The sequence below is a fragment of the Microcaecilia unicolor genome, chromosome 4, assembly GCF_901765095.1.
Source record: "Microcaecilia unicolor chromosome 4, aMicUni1.1, whole genome shotgun sequence".
Classification (NCBI taxonomy): Eukaryota; Metazoa; Chordata; class Amphibia; order Gymnophiona; family Siphonopidae; genus Microcaecilia; species Microcaecilia unicolor.
In genome coordinates, this window is record NC_044034.1 from 197478337 (window position 1) to 197496069 (window position 17733).

At 50.1% G+C, this 17733-nt stretch overlaps 1 protein-coding gene across 1 annotated transcript in view; it reads left to right on the forward strand.

Moving 5' to 3' along the window:
• SPTY2D1 (SPT2 chromatin protein domain containing 1) overlaps window positions 1–17733 on the forward strand; it is a 281070-nt gene that overhangs the window by 189546 nt on the left and 73791 nt on the right. The window contains exon 3 of the mRNA XM_030201111.1: window positions 1301–3061. Coding sequence (XP_030056971.1) covers window positions 1301–3061 — 1761 coding nt within the window. The remainder of the gene's footprint in view (window positions 1–1300; window positions 3062–17733) is intronic.

Sequence of the window (17733 nt, forward strand, 5' to 3'; positions counted from 1 at the left end):
GGAAAAAAGAACCTGAATTATAGCTACGTCATGCAAGGTTCCACGTTAGGAGTTACGGACCAAGAAAGGGATCTGGGTGTCGTCGTCGATAACACACTGAAACCTTCTGCTCAGTGTGCTGCTGCGGCTAGGAAAGCGAATAGAATGTTGGGTATTATTAGGAAAGGTATGGAAAACAGGTGTGAGGATGTTACAATGCCGTTGTATCGCTCCATGGTGCAACCGCACCTTGAGTATTGTGTTCAATTCTGGTCGCCGCATCTCAAGAAAGATATAGTAGAATTGGAAAAGGTGCAGCGAAGGGTGACTAAAATGATAGCGGGGATAGGATGACTTCCCTATGAAGAAAGACTAAGGAGGCTAGGGCTATTCAGCTTGGGGAAGAGACGGCTGAGGGGAGACATGATAGAGGTATATAAAATAATCAGTGGAGTGGAACAGGTGGATGTGAAGCGTCTGTTCACGCTTTCCAAAAATACTAGGACTAGGGGGCATGCGATTAAACTACAGTGTAGTAAATTTAAAACAAATCGGAGAAAATTTTTCTTCACCCAACGTGTAATTAAACTCTGGAATTCATTGCTGGAAAATGTGGTGAAGGCGGTTAGCTTAGCAGAGTTTAAAAAGGGGTTGGACGGTTTCCTAAAGGACAAGTCCATAAACCGCTACTAAACGGACTTGGAAAAATCCAAAATCCCAGGAATAACATGTATAGAATGTTTGTACGTTTGGGAAGCTTGCCAGGTGTCCTTGGCCTGGATTGGCCGCTGTCGTGGACAAGATGCTGGGCTCGATGGACCCTTGGTCTTTTCCCAGTATGGCATTACTTATGTACTTATGTCTGTTTGACTTTGGTGATGATTTTAAAAAATAAAATAGAAAAAAAATGACAATTGACCGTAAAGTGAAGGTCTACAGGTCTTTTCCTGTATTCTCACAGTACCTGTTTGAGTTCTCCAGTTGCACAGAAGCTTTTCTCCTTTCTATCCTGCTTCGTAAAAATAATACTGAATCTCACTCTAGCTGGCCAAGGCTCTTATTGGCTCTCATGAGAATCAGAGTTCTCAGTCTCCACCTGCTGGAAGGAGTGCGTAACCCATCAGTCACATTCTGGACCGGTCCGGAGGGACTAAAGGAAAGGAAATTAGCAGGTAAGATCTAATTTCTCATTTCTGGTTTTTATAAATCAACATGATGCTGATTGGTGATTGACAGTATAACAAATGTCATAAATAAATAATAATGTTCCATATTCTGTTTCACTGATTTTGGTTCTTTTTTTTATTTTTTTATTTTGCAGAACTGGAAGAAAAAAGAAAGAAAGAGCAGCTCTTAGAAAAACGTAAAGAACTGAAGCATGATCGGAAGGCAAGAGCCATGGCTTCGAGGACAAAGGACAACTTTCAGGGCTACAATGGTATCCCCATAGAAGAGAAGCCCAGGAAGCGCTGTTCTCGTAAAGAAATAGAACAGGAATTAAGTCAGGGCACAGAAGAAGAGTACCTAACAGAGGAAGAACTGTTTGAGTACTCCCAGACCGATTCCGATGCTCAAGAACTTGATGGGTATGAGGAGGAGGAACCGCCCAAAGAAGTTCCAAAACCAAGGGCAGAGAAAAAGGCAGCTCCACCAATGAATTTTGAAGATTTAATGAAGTTAGCAGAGAAAAAGCAGTTTGAACCCGTGGAAATCAAAGTAGTTAAGAAAATAGAAGAAAGGCCAATGACTGCAGAGGAACTGAGAGAAAAGGAGTTTTTGGAACGAAAAAGCAAAAAATTGCTCTATGAGAGAGAGAGAGGGAAAATGGAAAAGAATTTCAAGGTTGCACCTCCTGTAATGTCTTCAAAACAAATTATTTCACAGAAAGATACACAAAATATAACAAACTCCAAAAGCTCAATGGAAAAGCATTCCTCATTGAAAGGTGATTTGACTGACACAGAGAAAAAACTGAAAGGAACTGGACATTCACATTTAAATTCCTCAGGGAGTGGAAGTAATAAATCTGATTTCAACAGAGTTGAAAAATCTGGGACAAACCTGAAGCCCTCAGCTTCAAGGGCATCTGAAAATGGATCTTTGAAATTGTCACAAAAGGGAGAACACAGTCAAAAAAAATCTGCCCCTCTGTCAACAAAATCAGAAGCTGTGTGCATTCAACCAGAAATAATGGCTAGTTCAAGCTCTGGACAAATTGGCAAGGGTTCAAGTACAGGACCAGGAAGACCAAGTAGCAGTTCTGAAAGAGACCGCCCAGGTTCCCTTTCTGTCTCTGGGAAAGAACGACCAGGGGGCAGCCAGAGCTCTGCCCCTGGAAGGGACCGACCAAGTTCGATATCTGTCACTGAAAAGAACAGCCAAGGCAATGTCCCTAGGAGGCTAGGGAGTGGCTCAAATTCTGCCCCTGGCAGAGATCATCAAAACTCACACCCTGTTTCTGGAAAAGACCGACCAGGGGGCATCGTGCTTTCTGTCTCTAGAAAGGACTGGCCAGGGGGCAACTTGAGTTCTGTCTCCAGAAAGGACCGGCCAGTGGGCAGCTTGAGTTCTCTGTCTGCAAAAGACTGTCCAGGGGGCAGCTTGGGTTCTGTGTCCGGGAGACCGGGGGGCAGCTTAGGTTCTGTCTCCAGGAGGCCGGGGGGCAGCTTGGGTTCTGTCTCCTGGAGGCCGGGGGACAGCTTGGATTCTGTCTCCGGGAGGCCGGGGGGCAGCTTGGGTTCTGCCTCCGGGAGGCCGGGGGGCAGCTTGGGTTCTGCCTCCGGGAGGCCGGGGGGCAGCTTGGGTTCTGCCTCCGGGAGGCCGGGGGGCAGCTTAGGTTCTGCTTCTGGGAGGCCGGGGGGCAGCTTGGGTTCTATCCCTGGGAGGCCAGTCACTGTGCTTGGACGATCAAGTATTAACTCTGGAATGAGGCCTGGAGTATCAGCAGCACCGAAGCCAAAGTGCACTGTTGTGTCAGAAACTATCTCATCCAAAAACCTTGTCACAAGGCCTAGCAACGGACAGATGAATGAAAGAAGGCCAGCACCACATCTCGGCCATAGACCTATGATAAATCCGCCAGGTATGATATGTGTTAAAGGGGAGCATTTTCCATCTTTATGCTGTTTCCCTTTTTTATAAGAGTTTTAATTATAATGAAGTTTTAATGTATTAGATGATTGCATTGTGTATGCACTTCTGTTCTGTGATGAAAAACGTCCTGAACTCCCAGATGTTTTCTTCTGATGAGCAATTTCTGTGTACTGTGTGATCTGTTGTACACCACTGTAACCTGCCTTATGATTGGAGTTCTGGAACTGAAGCTCTTTTGCTCAAAGCCAGTGGCCTAGCCATGGGTGAACCCAGGCCCACCCAGCAGAGGCACACCCTTTCTGCAGCTGGTGGGGATCTCCAAGTCCTGCCAGCTGAAGATTATCTTAAAGCTCTCTAAACTCCCTATAGCAGTTTGGCAGTCCGCAGCAGCATGCTCAGTTTTCACACTGAGCATGTGCCTGGTGCTGACAGCTGGCTCACTAAAGCTGCCACCAACTGCCAAGCTGCACTGAAGGGAGTTCAGGGACCCTTCAAGGAAGTCTTCAGCTGGAAGAGTTTGGGGATCCCAGATAGATCAGGTATTTAATATTTTGAGTTGGGATGGGATCAGAGAGCAAGGGGCAGACTGTTAGAGGACATTATGCCCACCCATTTTGGTAGTAGGCCAACCCAAAATGTAAGATCTGGCTACACCACTGCTCAGAGCAGAAAGTCCTAGCTATCAGGTGTTTGATTCTTTTCTTCAGAAGTTCGTGAAGCGCTCCTGTTTAACTGCTCTTATTTTAGCTTTGTTCTCGGTCTTTTTTTCTTCTTTCCATGTTGATTATCAATGAAGAAATGGTCAGATTGCTATTCTTGTGACAGAGGTTTGTTACTGGGCAGAGCTACCCAGCTTCCCAGAGGACAACTCTGTACCCTGTGACAATGTTTATATTCTTTCTCACATGATTAAGTCCACTATGTGAATATCTCTGTGTGTTCAGGCTCAATGTGTCAGTATTTTCTTCTCATAAATTAAGCATCCAAGCATTTGACAGTTCTTTGTTCTGAGGGTATTTTGCCATTCTGCTTGAAGGTTGTCCAGTGATACTGTCATCCCTCAGATCCACTTTAGGGCCATAAGAAGCTGTGGCACCTCAAGATTGCATCTGCTTATCAGCTACTCAGATTTATACTGACTGGGTGGGAACTGAAATCTTCCAAGGCCACAGATCAGCCTGGTTTTCAGGATTGCCATAATGACTACACCGCTAGATGTACACAGCGCTGTACACAAAACACATAAGAGACAGTCCCTGCCGAATAATCTACTCAGTACAAATAGGACAAATAAGAGAGTTGTTTATTATTAAAACAAACATGGGTTCTGAACAAGTGTGTTTGATGTTGTTAAAAGTAGCCTCAAAATGTGGGTTTTTAGCCTAAATTTGAATAGGGCCAGAGATGGAGCATGTCTTACCAACTCAGTCTATTCCAGGTGTATGGTGCAGCAAGATGAAAAGGAACAGAGTCTGGAATTGGTGATGGAGGAAAAAGGTGCAGATAAGAGGTGTAGGGAGAGATACTGAGGAGCCACATAATGAATGCACTTGTAAGTCAGTAAGAAGAGTTTGAACTGTATATAGAAATGAATAGTGAGGCAATGAAGTGACTTGATAAGAGAGGTTCTCCCAGGACAACCAGGCCTTCATATTCTCACAGCTGGGTGACGTCATCTGACGAAGCCTGGTGCGGACGCTGACTAAGGAGACCGAGAGCTTTCTAGTAGCATCATAAGTACATAAGTATAGCCATACTGGGAAAGACCAAAGGTCCATCAAGCCCAGCATCCTGTTTCCAACAGTGGCCAATCCAGATCACAAATACCTGGCAAGATCCCAAAAATGTACAAAACATTTTATACTGCTTATCCCAGAAATAGTGGATTTTCCCCAAGGTCATTTAATAACGGTCTATGGACTTTTCCTTTAGGAAGCCGTCCAAACATTTTTTAAACTCCGCTAAGCTAACTGCCTTTACCACATTCTCTGGCAATGAATTCCAGAGTTTAATTACACGTTGAGTGAAGAAAAATTTACTCATTCATTTTAAATTTACTACATTGTAGCTTCATCGCCTGCCCCCCTAGTCCTAGTATTTTTGGAAAGAGTGAACAGACACTTCACATCTACCCGTTCAACTCCACTCATTATTTTGTAGACCTCTATCATATCTCCCCTCATCCGCCTTTTCTCCAAGCTGAAGAGCTCTAGTCGCTTTAGCCTTTCCTCATAGGGAAGTCGTCCCATCCCCGTTATCATTTTCGTTGCCCTTCTCTGCACCTTTTCTAATTCCACTATATCTTTTTTGAGATGAGATGTGGTCGCACCATGGAGTGATATAAAGGCATTATAACATCCTCATTTTTGTTTTCCATTCCTTTCCTAATAATACCTAACATTCTATTTGCTTTCTTAGCCGCAGCAGCAAACTGAGCAGAAGGTTTCAATGTATCATCAATGACGACACCTAGATCCCTTTCTTGGTCCGTGACTCCTAACGTGGAACCTTGCATGCCGTAGCTATAATTCGAGTTCCTCTTTCCCACATGCATCACTTTGCACTTGCTCACATTAAACGTCATCTGCCATTTAGATGCCCCGTCTTCCAGTCTCATAAGGTCCTCTTGTAATTTTTCACAATCCTCCCGCGATTTAACAACTTTGAATAACTTTGTGTCATCAGCAAATTTAATTACCTCACTAGTTACTCCCATTTCTAGGTCATTTATAAATATGTTCTCCGAGGACAAGCAGGCTGCTTGTTCTCACTGATGGGTGACGTCCACGGCAGCCCCTCCAATCGGAACACTTTCTAGCAAAGTCCTTTGCTAGTCGCGCGCCGATGCGCACCGCGCATGCGCGGCCGTCTTCCCGCCCGAAGCGGCTCGTGCCGGCCAGTCTTCTTTTGTCTGTGCTCGGTACGGTCGTGTTTCGCCGTTCGCGCCCCAAAGTTGACCTCGTGCGTCGTTTTATCGACTTTGTTAAAAAAAAAAAAAAAAAAAAATGGTGTCGGAAGGAGACCTTTATGGTTTTCTCCCTTCCCGTACTTCCAGTCTTTGCCCCGGTAAGTTTTCTTTCGTCGTCGGGGTAGGACCTATTTAGGCCTCGGTCGAAGTTTTTCTTCCCCCTATTTTTGCGGTGCCATTTTTGCCATTTCGAGTTTTGATCTCGCTGGCGCGATTTTTCCGCCCATGACATCGAAGTCTTCCAGCGGCTTCAAGAAGTGCACCCAGTGCGCCCGGGTAATCTCGCTCACTGACAGGCACGCGTCGTGTCTTCAGTGTCTGGGGGCTGGGCACCGCCCTCAGGCCTGTAGTCTGTGTTCCCTTTTACAAAAGCGGACTCAGGTAGCGAGGTTAGCCCAGTGGAACATTTTGTTCTCGGGCTCTTCGTCGGCATCGGCACCGGGAGTATCGACTGCTTTGATGTCGTCGGCGCCTGGACCTTCATCTTCGCCCCCGATTGCATCGAGTGCATCGAGGCATCGGCCCTCTGCATCGGGGCGACATCGGAAGGCTGCGTCGGCGTCGGTATCGAGACCTCCTTGGCTGCTGATGTCGTCGGACGGTGGTGCTTCGTCTGGAGTGCAGGTGAGGGCTGTCCATTCCCCTGCTGGTGGCGGTGAGCCTTCGGGTGGGTCTCCCCCCCCATTCCGAGGGCTCCAGCGGTACAGCCCCCCCGAGACCGACCTCCTTCGGTCTCGGCCCCGAGGAAGCGACGGCTGGATTCTACGTCCTCCTCGTCTGTGCCGGGAAGCTCTGGTGACATGCTTCGTCCCAAGAAGTCGAAGAAGCATCGTCACCGGTCCCCTTCCCATGTCGGCACCGAGAGCTCTGGGTCGCCGAGGGAGTCGGCACCCAGTACATAAGTACATAAGTAGTGCCATACTGGGAAAGACCAAAGGTCCATCTAGCCCAGCATCCTGTCACCGACAGTGGCCAATCCAGGTCAAGGGCACCTGGCACGCTCCCCAAACGTAAAAACATTCCAGACAAGTTATACCTAAAAATGCGGAATTTTTCCAAGTAGGCATCGGCACCGAGAGGACCGCTCGCCCTCTGTTCAAGAGGTGTCGACGCGCTCCCCTTTGGACAGCCCGGAACAGCCTCCATACCCGGAACAGACTCTGACGTCGATGCCTGCATCGGCTTCCATGCCTTTTTCTACAGCCGCTCTGAACGAGAGTCTCCGGGCCATTCTCCCAGAGATCCTGGGAAAGCTGTTGCGCCCTACCCCTCCGGTACCGGAGGTGCTTGCGCCACCGGTACCGTCGAGCCAGGCGCCGGCTGGCCCATTGTCCGGGGTGAGGTCTCCGACATCGGTGCCGCTTGCGGTACCGACTGCGGTAGCCTCCCAGGAAGGCTCCCCGACTACGTCGGCGGAGGGAGCTTCGCCGGTGCGGGCGAGGGAGTCTACCTCTCGACGCTCCCACCGTGGCCGTGGTTCCACGGAGTCGAGCCGGGCACGGTTGCAGACACAGGTCCGTGAACTTGTCTGACATCGATGGTGAGGCCTCGTGGGAAGAGGAAGAAGACATCAGATATTTCTCTGACGAGGAGTCTGAGGGTCTTCCTTCCGATCCCACTCCCTCTCCTGAAAGACAGCTTTCCCCTCCTGAGAGCCTGTCTTTCGCTTCCTTTGTCCGGGAGATGTCTACGGCCATCCCCTTCCCGGTGGTTGTGGAGGACGAGCCCAGGGCTGAAATGTTTGAGCTCCTGGACTATCCTTCTCCACCTAAGGAAGCGTCCACAGTACCCATGCATCATGTCCTAAAAAAGACATTGCTGGCGAACTGGACCAAACCATTAACTAATCCCCACATTCCCAAGAAGATCGAGTCCCAGTACCGGATCCATGGGGACCCAGAGCTGATGCGCACTCAGTTGCCTCACGACTCTGGAGTTGTGGATTTGGCCCTAAAGAAGGCCAAGAGTTCTAGAGAACATGCTTCGGCGCCCCCGGGCAAGGACTCTAGAACCTTGGACTCCTTTGGGAGGAAGGCCTACCATTCATCTATGCTCGTGGCCAAGATTCAGTCCTACCAGCTCTACACGAGCATACACATGTGGAACAATGTGCGGCATTTGGCGGGCTTGGTGGACACGCTCCCCCCTGAGCAAGCCAAGCCATTTCAGGAGGTGGTCAGGCAGCTGAAGGCGTGCAGAAAATTCCTGGCCAGAGGGGTGTATGACACCTTTGATGTTGCGTCCAGGGCCACTGCTCAAGGTGTGGTGATGCGCAGACTCTCATGGCTGCATGCTTCCGACCTGGAGAATAGAATCCAGCAGCGGATTGCGGACTCGCCTTGCCGTGCGGATAATATTTTTGGAGAAAAAGTCGAGCAGGTGGTAGAGCAGCTCCACCAGCGGGACACCGCATTCGACAAGTTCTCCCGCCGGCAGCCTTCAGCCTCTACCTCTACAGGTAGAAGATTTTTCGGGGGAAGGAAGACTGTTCCCTACTCTTCTGGCAAGCGTAGGTACAATCCTCCTTCTCGACAGCCTGCGGCCCAGGCTAAGCCCCAGCGCGCTCGCTCTCGTGAGCAGCGTGCGCCTCAGCAAGGCCCCTCGGCTCCCCAGCAAAAGCAAGAGATGAGCTTTTGACTGGCTCCAGCAGAGCATAGCCGACATCCAAGTGTCAGTGCCGGGCGACCTGCCAGTCGGAGGGAGGTTGAAAGCTTTTCACCAAAGGTGGCCTCTCATAACCTCCGATCAGTGGGTTCTCCAAATAGTCCGGCAAGGATACACCCTCAATTTGGCCTCCAAACCTCCAAATTGTCCACCGGGAGCTCAGTCTTACAGCTTCCAGCACAAGCAGGTACTTGCAGAGGAACTCTCCGCCCTTCTCAGCGCCAATGCGATCGAGCCCGTGCCATCCGGGCAAGAAGGGCTGGGATTCTATTCCAGGTACTTCCTTGTGGAAAAGAAAACAGGGGGGATACGTCCCATCCTAGACCTACGGGCCCTGAACAAATATCTGGTCAAAGAAAAGTTCAGGATGCTTTCCCTGGGCACCATGATTCAGGAAAACGATTGGCTATGCTCTCTGGACTTGAAGGACGCCTACACGCACATCCCGATACTGCCAGCTCACAGACAGTATCTACGATTTCAGCTGGGCACACGTCACTTCCAGTACTGTGTGCTACCCTTTGGGCTCGCCTCTGCGCCCAGAGTGTTCACCAAGTGCTTGGCTGTAGTAGCAGCGGCACTTCGCAGACTGGGGGTACACGTGTTCCCATATCTCGACGATTGGCTGGTGAAGAACACATCCAAGGCAGGAGCCCTGCAGTCCATGCAGGTGACTATTCGCCTCCTGGAGCTACTGGGGTTTGTGATAAATTACCCAAAGTCCCATCTTCTCCCAGTGCAGAAACTCGAATTCATAGGAGCTCTGCTGGATTCTCGGACTGCTCGCGCCTATCTCCCAGAGACGAGAGCCAACAACTTGTTGTCCCTCGTCTCGCGGGTGCGAGCGTCCCAGCAGATCACAGCTCGGCAGATGTTGAGATTGCTGGGCCACATGGCCTCCACAGTTCATGTGACTCCCATGGCCCGCCTTCACATGAGATCTGCTCAATGGACCCTGGCTTCCCAGTGGTTTCAGGCTGCTGGGGATCTAGAAGACGTGATCCATCTGTCCACGAGTTTTCTCGAATCCCTGTATTGGTGGACAATCTGGTCCAATTTGACTCTGGGACGTCCTTTCCAAATTCCTCAGCCACAAAAAGTGCTGACCACGGATGCGTCTCTCCTGGGATGGGGAGCTCATGTCGATGGGCTTCACACCCAAGGAAGCTGGTCCCTCCAGGAACGAGATCTGCAGATCAATCTTCTGGAGTTACGAGCGATCTGGAACGCTCTGAAGGCTTTCAGAGATCGGCTGTCCCACCAAATTATCCAAATTCGGACAGACAACCAGGTTGCCATGTACTACGTCAACAAGCAGGGGGGCACCGGATCTCGCCCCCTGTGTCAGGAAGCCGTCAGCATGTGGCTCTGGGCTCGCCGTCACGGCATGGTGCTCCAAGCCACATATCTGGCAGGCGTAAACAACAGTCTGGCCGACAGGTTGAGCAGGATTATGCAACCTCACGAGTGGTCGCTCAATTCCCTTGTAGTGCGACAGATCTTCCAGGTGTGGGGCACCCCCTTGGTAGATCTCTTCGCATCTCGAGCCAACCACAAAGTCCCTCAGTTCTGCTCCAGGCTTCAGGCCCACGGCAGACTGGCATCGGATGCCTTCCTCCTGGATTGGGGGGAGGTTCTGCTGTATGCTTATCCTCCCATACCTCTGGTGGGGAAGACTTTGTTGAAACTCAAGCAAGACCGAGGCACCATGATTCTGATTGCTCCTTTTTGGCCGCGTCAGATCTGGTTCCCTCTTCTTCTGGAGTTGTCCTCCGAAGAACCGTAGAGATTGGAGTGTTTTCCGACCCTCATCACACAGGACGAAGGGGTGCTTCTGCATCCCAACCTCCGGTCTCTGGCTCTCACGGCCTGGATGTTGAGAGCGTAGACTTTGCCTCTTTGGGCCTGTCGGAGGGTGTCTCCCGCATCTTGCTTGCTTCCAGGAAAGATTCCACTAAGAGGAGTTACTTCTTTCTGTGGAGGAGGTTTGCAGTCTGGTGTGACAGCAAGGCCCTAGATCCTCGCTCTTGTCCTACACAGACCCTGCTTGAATACCTTCTGCACTTTTCTGAGTCTGGTCTCAAGACCAACTCTGTAAGGGTTCACCTTAGTGCAATCAGTGCATACCATTACCGTGTGGAAGGTAAGCCGATCTCAGGACAGCCTTTAGTTGTTCGCTTCATGAGAGGTTTGCTTTTGTTAAAGCCACCTGTCAAGCCTCCTACAGTGTCATGGGATCTCAATGTCGTTCTCACCCAGCTGATGAAACCTCCTTTTGAGCCACTGAATTCCTGCCATCTGAAGTACTTGACCTGGAAGGTCATTTTCTTGGTGGCAGTTACTTCAGCTCGTAGAGTCAGTGAGCTTCAGGCCCTGGTAGCCCAGGCCCCTTACACCAAATTTCATCATAACAGAGTAGTCCTCTGCACTCACCCTAAGTTCTTGCCAAAGGTTGTGTCGGAGTTCCATCTGAACCAGTCAATTGTCTTGCCAACATTCTTTCCCCGTCCTCATTCCTGCCCTGCTGAACGTCAGCTGCACACATTGGACTGCAAGAGAGCATTGGCCTTCTATCTGGAGCGGACACAGCCCAACAGACAGTCCGCCCAATTGTTTGTTTCTTTTGATCCCAACAGGAGGGGAGTGGCTGTGGGAAAACGCACCATATCCAATTGGCTAGCAGATTGCATTTCCTTCACTTATGCCCAGGCTGGGCTGGCTCTTGAGGGTCATGTCACGGCTCATAATGTTAGAGCCATGGCAGCGTCGGTAGCCCACTTGAAGTCAGCCACTATTGAAGAGATTTGCAAAGCTGCGACGTGGTCATCTGTCCACACATTCACATCTCATTACTGCCTGCAGCAGGATACCCGACGCGACAGTCGGTTCGGGCAGTCAGTGCTTCAGAATCTGTTCGGGGTTTAGAATCCAACTCCACCCCCCTAGACCCATGTTTGTTCTGTTCCAGGCTGCACTCTCAGTTAGTTGGTAAATTTTTTAGGTCAATTTCAGTTATGTCCTCGCCGTTGAGAGGCCCAATTGACCATGGTTGTTGTTTTGAGTGAGCCTGGGGGCTAGGGATACCCCATCAGTGAGAACAAGCAGCCTGCTTGTCCTCGGAGAAAGCGAATGCTACGTACCTGTAGAAGGTATTCTCTGAGGACAGCAGGCTGATTGTTCTCACAAACCCACCCGCCTCCCCTTTGGAGTTGTGTCTTCCCTTCTCTTTGTTTTGCTACATATGAGACTGGCCGGCACGAGCCGGTTCGGGCGGGAAGACGGCCGCGCATGCGCGGTGCGCATCGGCGCGCGAGGACTAGCAAAGGACTTTGCTAGAAAGTGTTCCGATTGGAGGGGCTGCCGTGGACGTCACCCGTCAGTGAGAACAATCAGCCTGCTGTCCTCGGAGAATACCTTCTACAGGTATGTAGCATTCGCTTTAAAAAACAGCGGTCCCAGCACAGAGCCCTGGGGAACCCCACTAAATACCCTTCTTCATTGAGAATACTGTCCATTTAACCCTACTCTCTGTTTTTTATCTTTTAACCAGCTTTTAATCCACAATAGAACACTACCTCCTATCCCATGACTCTCCAATTTCCTCTGGAGTCTTTCATGAGGTACTTTGCAAACACCTTCTGAAAATCCAGATACACAATATCAACTGGCTCCCCTTTATCCACATGTTTGTTCACCCCTTCAAAGAAATGTAGTAGATTGATGAGGCCAGATTTCCCTTCACTAAATCCATGTTGACATTGTCTCATTAATCCGTGCTTTTGAATATGCTCTGTAATTTTGTTCTTAATACCATTTTGCCTGGCACCGACGTCAGACTCACCGGTCTATAATTTCCCAGATCTCCTCTGGAACCTTTTTAAAAAATCAGCGTTACATTGGCCACCCTCCAATCTTCCGGTACCACGCTCGATTTTAAGGATAAATTACATATTTCTAACAATAGCTCCGCAAGCTCATTTTTCAGTTCTGTCAGTACTCTGGGATGAATACCATCCGGTCCAGGAGATTTGCTACTCTTCAGTTTGTAGAACTGCCCCATTACATCCTCCAGGTTTACAGAGAATTCATTAAGTTTCTCCGACTCGTCAGCTTCGAATACCATTTCTGGCACCGGTATCCCACCCAAATCTTCCTCGGAGAAGACCGAAGCAAAGAATTCATTTAATCTCTCCGCTACGGCTTTGTCTTCCCTGATCGCCCCTTTTACTCCTCGGTCATTTAGTGGTCCAACTGATTCCTTTGCCGGCTTCCTGATTTTAATATACCTAAAAAATGTTTTACTATGTGTTTTTGCCTCCAACGCACTTTTTTTTTTTTAAGTCCCTCTTAGCTTTCTTTATCAGCGCTTTGCATTTGACTTTGACATTCCTTATGCTGTTTCTTATTATTTTCAGTCGGTTCCTTCTTCCATTTTCTGAAGGATTTTCTTTTAGCTCTAATAGCTTCCTTCACCTCACTATTTAACCACACTGGCTGTCATTTGATCTTCCGTCCTCCTATTTTAATACGTGGAATATATTTGGCCTGGGCTTCCAGGATGGTGTTTTTGAATAGCATCCACGCCCGATGTAAATTTTTGACCCTCGCAGTCGCTCCTCTAAGTTTTCTTTTTACTGTTCTCATTTTATCATAGTCTCCTTTTTTAAAGTTAAACGCTAACGTATTTGATTTCCTATGTATACTTACTTCAAAGCTAATATCAAATCTGATCGTTGTTATCAAGCGGCCCAAGCACCATTACCTCCTGCACCAGATTATGCGGTCCACTAAGGACTAGGTCTAGAACTTTCCTTCTCTCGTCGGTTCCTGTACCAGCTGCTCCATAAAGCTGTCCTTGATTTCATCAAGGAATTTTACCTCCCTAGTGTGTCCCGATGTTACATTTACCCAGTCAATATTGGGGCTATTGAAATCGCCCATTATTATTGTGTTGCCCAGTTTGTTTGCGTCCCTAATTTCCTTTAACATTTCTGCATCCGTCTGTACATCCTGGCCAGGCGGACGGTAGTACACTCCTATCATTATCCTTTTCCCCTTTACACATAGAATTTCAATCCACAGTGATTCCAAGAAGTGTTTTGTTTCCTGCAGAATTTTCAATCTATTTGATTCAAGGCTCTCGTTAATATACAATGCTACCCCTCCACCAATTTGATCCACCTTATCACTACGATATAATTTGTACCCCTGGTATGATAGTGTCCCACTGGTTAGCCTCCTTCTCAGAGATGCCTATTATATCTAATTTTTCATTTAGTGCAATATATTCTAACTCTCCCATCTTGTTTCTTAGGCTCTTGGCATTTGCATATAGACATTCCTTGTCATCAAGCAGATGAATCCATTACGAATGGGTTGTGTCCACCTACCAGCAGGGGGAAATAGCACTGAAGAACCATAGTGCCTCTTGGCCAGCTAGCTCCATCTGCCTCTCAGTGTTCTCTATCTCCCTAGCAGGGTTGGACACAGCTTATTCAGCTCCTTCAAAAATCTGCCTGGGGTGGCTGTGGGGATTCTGAGGGGTCTGGCAGGCCTTCGTGGTCCGAAGAGCCAGAGGAAGGTGTAGGATTGCCACTGGATCCAGATGATACCACTGCGGTTAGCATTTTCCACCGCGAGGAACTGCCAACTCTTATTTCTGAGGCCTTACAGGCTCTCTCTCTATTGAAGATCCTGTGATGGGCGAAGCCTCCTCTGGTAATCCGAGGATGGCAAGTACTAAGAAGCCTGCTCGAGCCTTTCCTTTGCATAACTCCATCCAAGAGCTTATTTCGGCTCAATGGGCTGACCCTGAGGGGCCTTTGAAAGTTGCCAGGACAATGGGGCACTTATACCCTCTCAGTGAGGAGCACTTGGCACGCTTGGCCGTGCCTAAAGTGGATGCCCTAGTCATGGCTGTAACGAAAAAGACTACCCTCCCACTAGAGGGAGGGGTCGCCCTGAAGGACATGCAGGACCGATGTCTGGAATCAGCAATCAAACGGTCCTTTGAGATTTCAGGCCTAGCCTTACGGGCATCTGTGTGCAGTTGTTATGCTGCTCGAGCCTGCCTCGCTTGGTTGCAACAGGCAGTGGAACAGCCCGGGGATGGAGCAGAGCCCCTTGGCAGAGGTGGCACTGCGGATGGAGTCGGCCTTGTTATTTTTGTCTGACGCCCTCTATGATCTGGTCAGAGCTTCAGCTAAACAGATGGCTGTGGCGGTGGCCGCTCGCCGCCTTCTATGGCTACGGGATTGGGCGGCTGACATGGCCTCTAAGCAAAGGTTGGTGGAGTTGCCCTTCCAGGGCCTTCTCCTATTTTGTGAGGAGTTGGAGAAAATAGTTAAAGGCCTGGGGGGAAACTAAACCCCAGCGCTTACCCCAAGGGTAGGCCGCGGCCTTCTTCCAAGGGTCAGGCGGTTCCCTCCTCTTCCAGACCTCGCTTCCGTGAAGCTAGAAGATACCGCCCGGGGCGTTCTGCTGGGTTTACTTCACGTGCCCGCTTTCAGCAGAGGAACTCCTTTCACTCGAACAAGCATTCCGCAGCGGCTGGATCAAGGCCTGGAGTTCATGGGCGACCCTCTTAATGATGGTGCGCCGGCCCACTCCTCGATTCCTGCAGTTGGAGGACGTCTTTCCCTCTTTCTCGAGGAATGGGTAAAGATTACCTCAGATCAGTGGGTTTTGAACCTGATCAGAGATGGCTACAGATTAGAATTCAATGCCCCGGTGAGAGACGTGTTTGTGGGAGTCCCGATGCGGCTCTGCCGTCAAAAGGGCGGCGGTAGAGGAGACCTTGCTAGGCTTGTTGCACCTCGGGGTGGTGGTCCCTGTGCCTCCCGCCGAGATTGGCTACGGTCGTTAATCCATTTACTTTGTGGTGCCGCAAAAAGGAGGGTCTTTTCGGCCCATACTCGACTTAAAGGAAGTCAACAAGTCACTAAGAGTGCGGCATTTTTGCATGGAAACCCTGCGCTCCGTCATGGCGGCGGTACAGCCAGGAGAGTTTCTCACGTCTCTGGACCTGAAAGAAGCTTACTTGCACATTCCTATTTGGCCCCCGCACCACCGGTTTCTCCGGTTTGCGATGTTGGGAAAACATTTCCAGTTTCGGGCCTTGCCTTGTGGCCTCACCACAGCTCCCCGAACCTTTTCCAAGATAATGGTGGTAGTAGCTGCCTTTCTCAGGCGAGAGGGTATCCGGGTTCACCCGTACCTCGACGACTGGCTCATCAGAGCGGACTCTGCAGAAGAGAGTCAGGATGTAACTGCCAGAGTGGTCTCTGGGCTGGGTCTTCAATATACCCAAAAGTCACCTGACCCCCCCCCCCCCCCTCAACCTCTAGAATGTTTGGGGGTCTGGTTCAACACAGCCTCGGGGTTTGTCTTTCTACCCGAGCAAAGGCGGTGCAAGCTTCAGAACCAGGTCCGTCTGCTCCTGAGGATGCCTCGCCCGCGAGCTGTTGGGGTCGATGATGGCCAGCTTGGAAGTGGTGCCATGGGCGAGAGCACACCTGAGACCTCTGCAGTGTTCCCTGCTTCAACGATGGTCTCCAATATCTCAGGATTACCAGCGCAGACTCACGTAGCTCCATGCGGCCCGGCTCAGTATGGAGTGGTGGCTCTCAGACAGCATGCTGCGGCGAGGAATGCCGCTAGCACTTCCCAATTGGTGCCTGGTGGTAACAGATGCCAGCCGGCAGGGCTTGGGGGCACATTGCCAGGGAAGGCATGCCCAGGGTCTCTGGACACCCAAGGAGTTGGAGTGGTCCATCAATCTCTTGGAGTTGAAAGCAATATTCCAGGCGCTTCTAGCCTTTCATATGACCCTGGAGGGGACTGGCTGTCAGAGTTCTGTCGGACATTACGACAGCAGTGGCCTACATAAATCGACAAGGCGGCACTCAGTGCAGGGCACTGGCTGCGCAGGCCGCGCAGATTTGTCACTGGGCCGAGCCACATCTGCAGTTTCTGTCAGCAGCTCACTTTGCAGGTCAGAGCAACGTGCAAGCCGATTATCTAAGCAGGCATCAAATCGACCCAGCGGAGTGGGAACTGGCAGACAAAGTGTTCCTTCAGATCTGTACCAAATGGGAGACGCCCGTAGCGGATCTTATGGCGTCAAGCGCAAATGCCAAAGTCCCGTGCTTTACAGCAGACGGAGAGATCCTCGCTCGGTGGGGTTGGATGCCTTGGCTCAACCTTGGCCTCAGGGCCTCCTGTATGTGTTCCCTCGTGGGCCCTTGATAGGGCGAGTACTCCTGCGGATTCGGCTATATCAAGGAGAGGTGGTTCTCATTGCCCCGGATTGGCCCAGGCGGCTGTGATATGTGGACCTCTGGCGGATGCTGGTGGAGACTCCCCTTCCTTTGCCTCTGGTACTGAACCTGTTGTCACAGGGGCCGGTAACCATGGAGGACGCCTGCCGCTTTGGTCTTACAGCATGGCTCTTGAGAGGGCGCAATTGAGAGACAAGGGCTATTCCAACAAGGTCATCTCCACTCTCCTTCAGGTCCGCAAGCGTTCCACTTCCGTTGCCTATGCTCAGATTTGGCGCCAGTTTGAGGCTTGGTGTGCTGCTAAAGCGATTACACCCATGCGGGCTTCTGTCTCGCCGATACTTGACTTTTTGCAGGATGGTTTACAAAAAGTCTTGGCCTATAATTCCCTGCGTGTTTTATTTTATTTATTGCATTTGTATCCCACATTTTCCCACCTCTTTGTTCAAGGTGCAGCCTTTTAGTCCGCGGTATTGGTTTTGGCGGGCTTTTCGCCGTAGCGGATGCCATCTTGTGCAGGGCTTTTGGCCTTCGCCCTTTTCAGATGGTTCTGTTTCCAGGACGTTATCGGAGTCACAGCGGGGAAGTGCTCTGAGTGGTAGGATTTGGGTCCTGCCCGGAATTTGTTCGTCGACCGCCTGGGAAGAAGGGAGCGTGTGTGGTAAACCGCTCGCTTCTCTGTTTGTTTTTCTGACACGGAGTTCTTCAGTGTTTAGCAGGGATAGCCTGAGGGCGGCTCCTCGTTTCTTT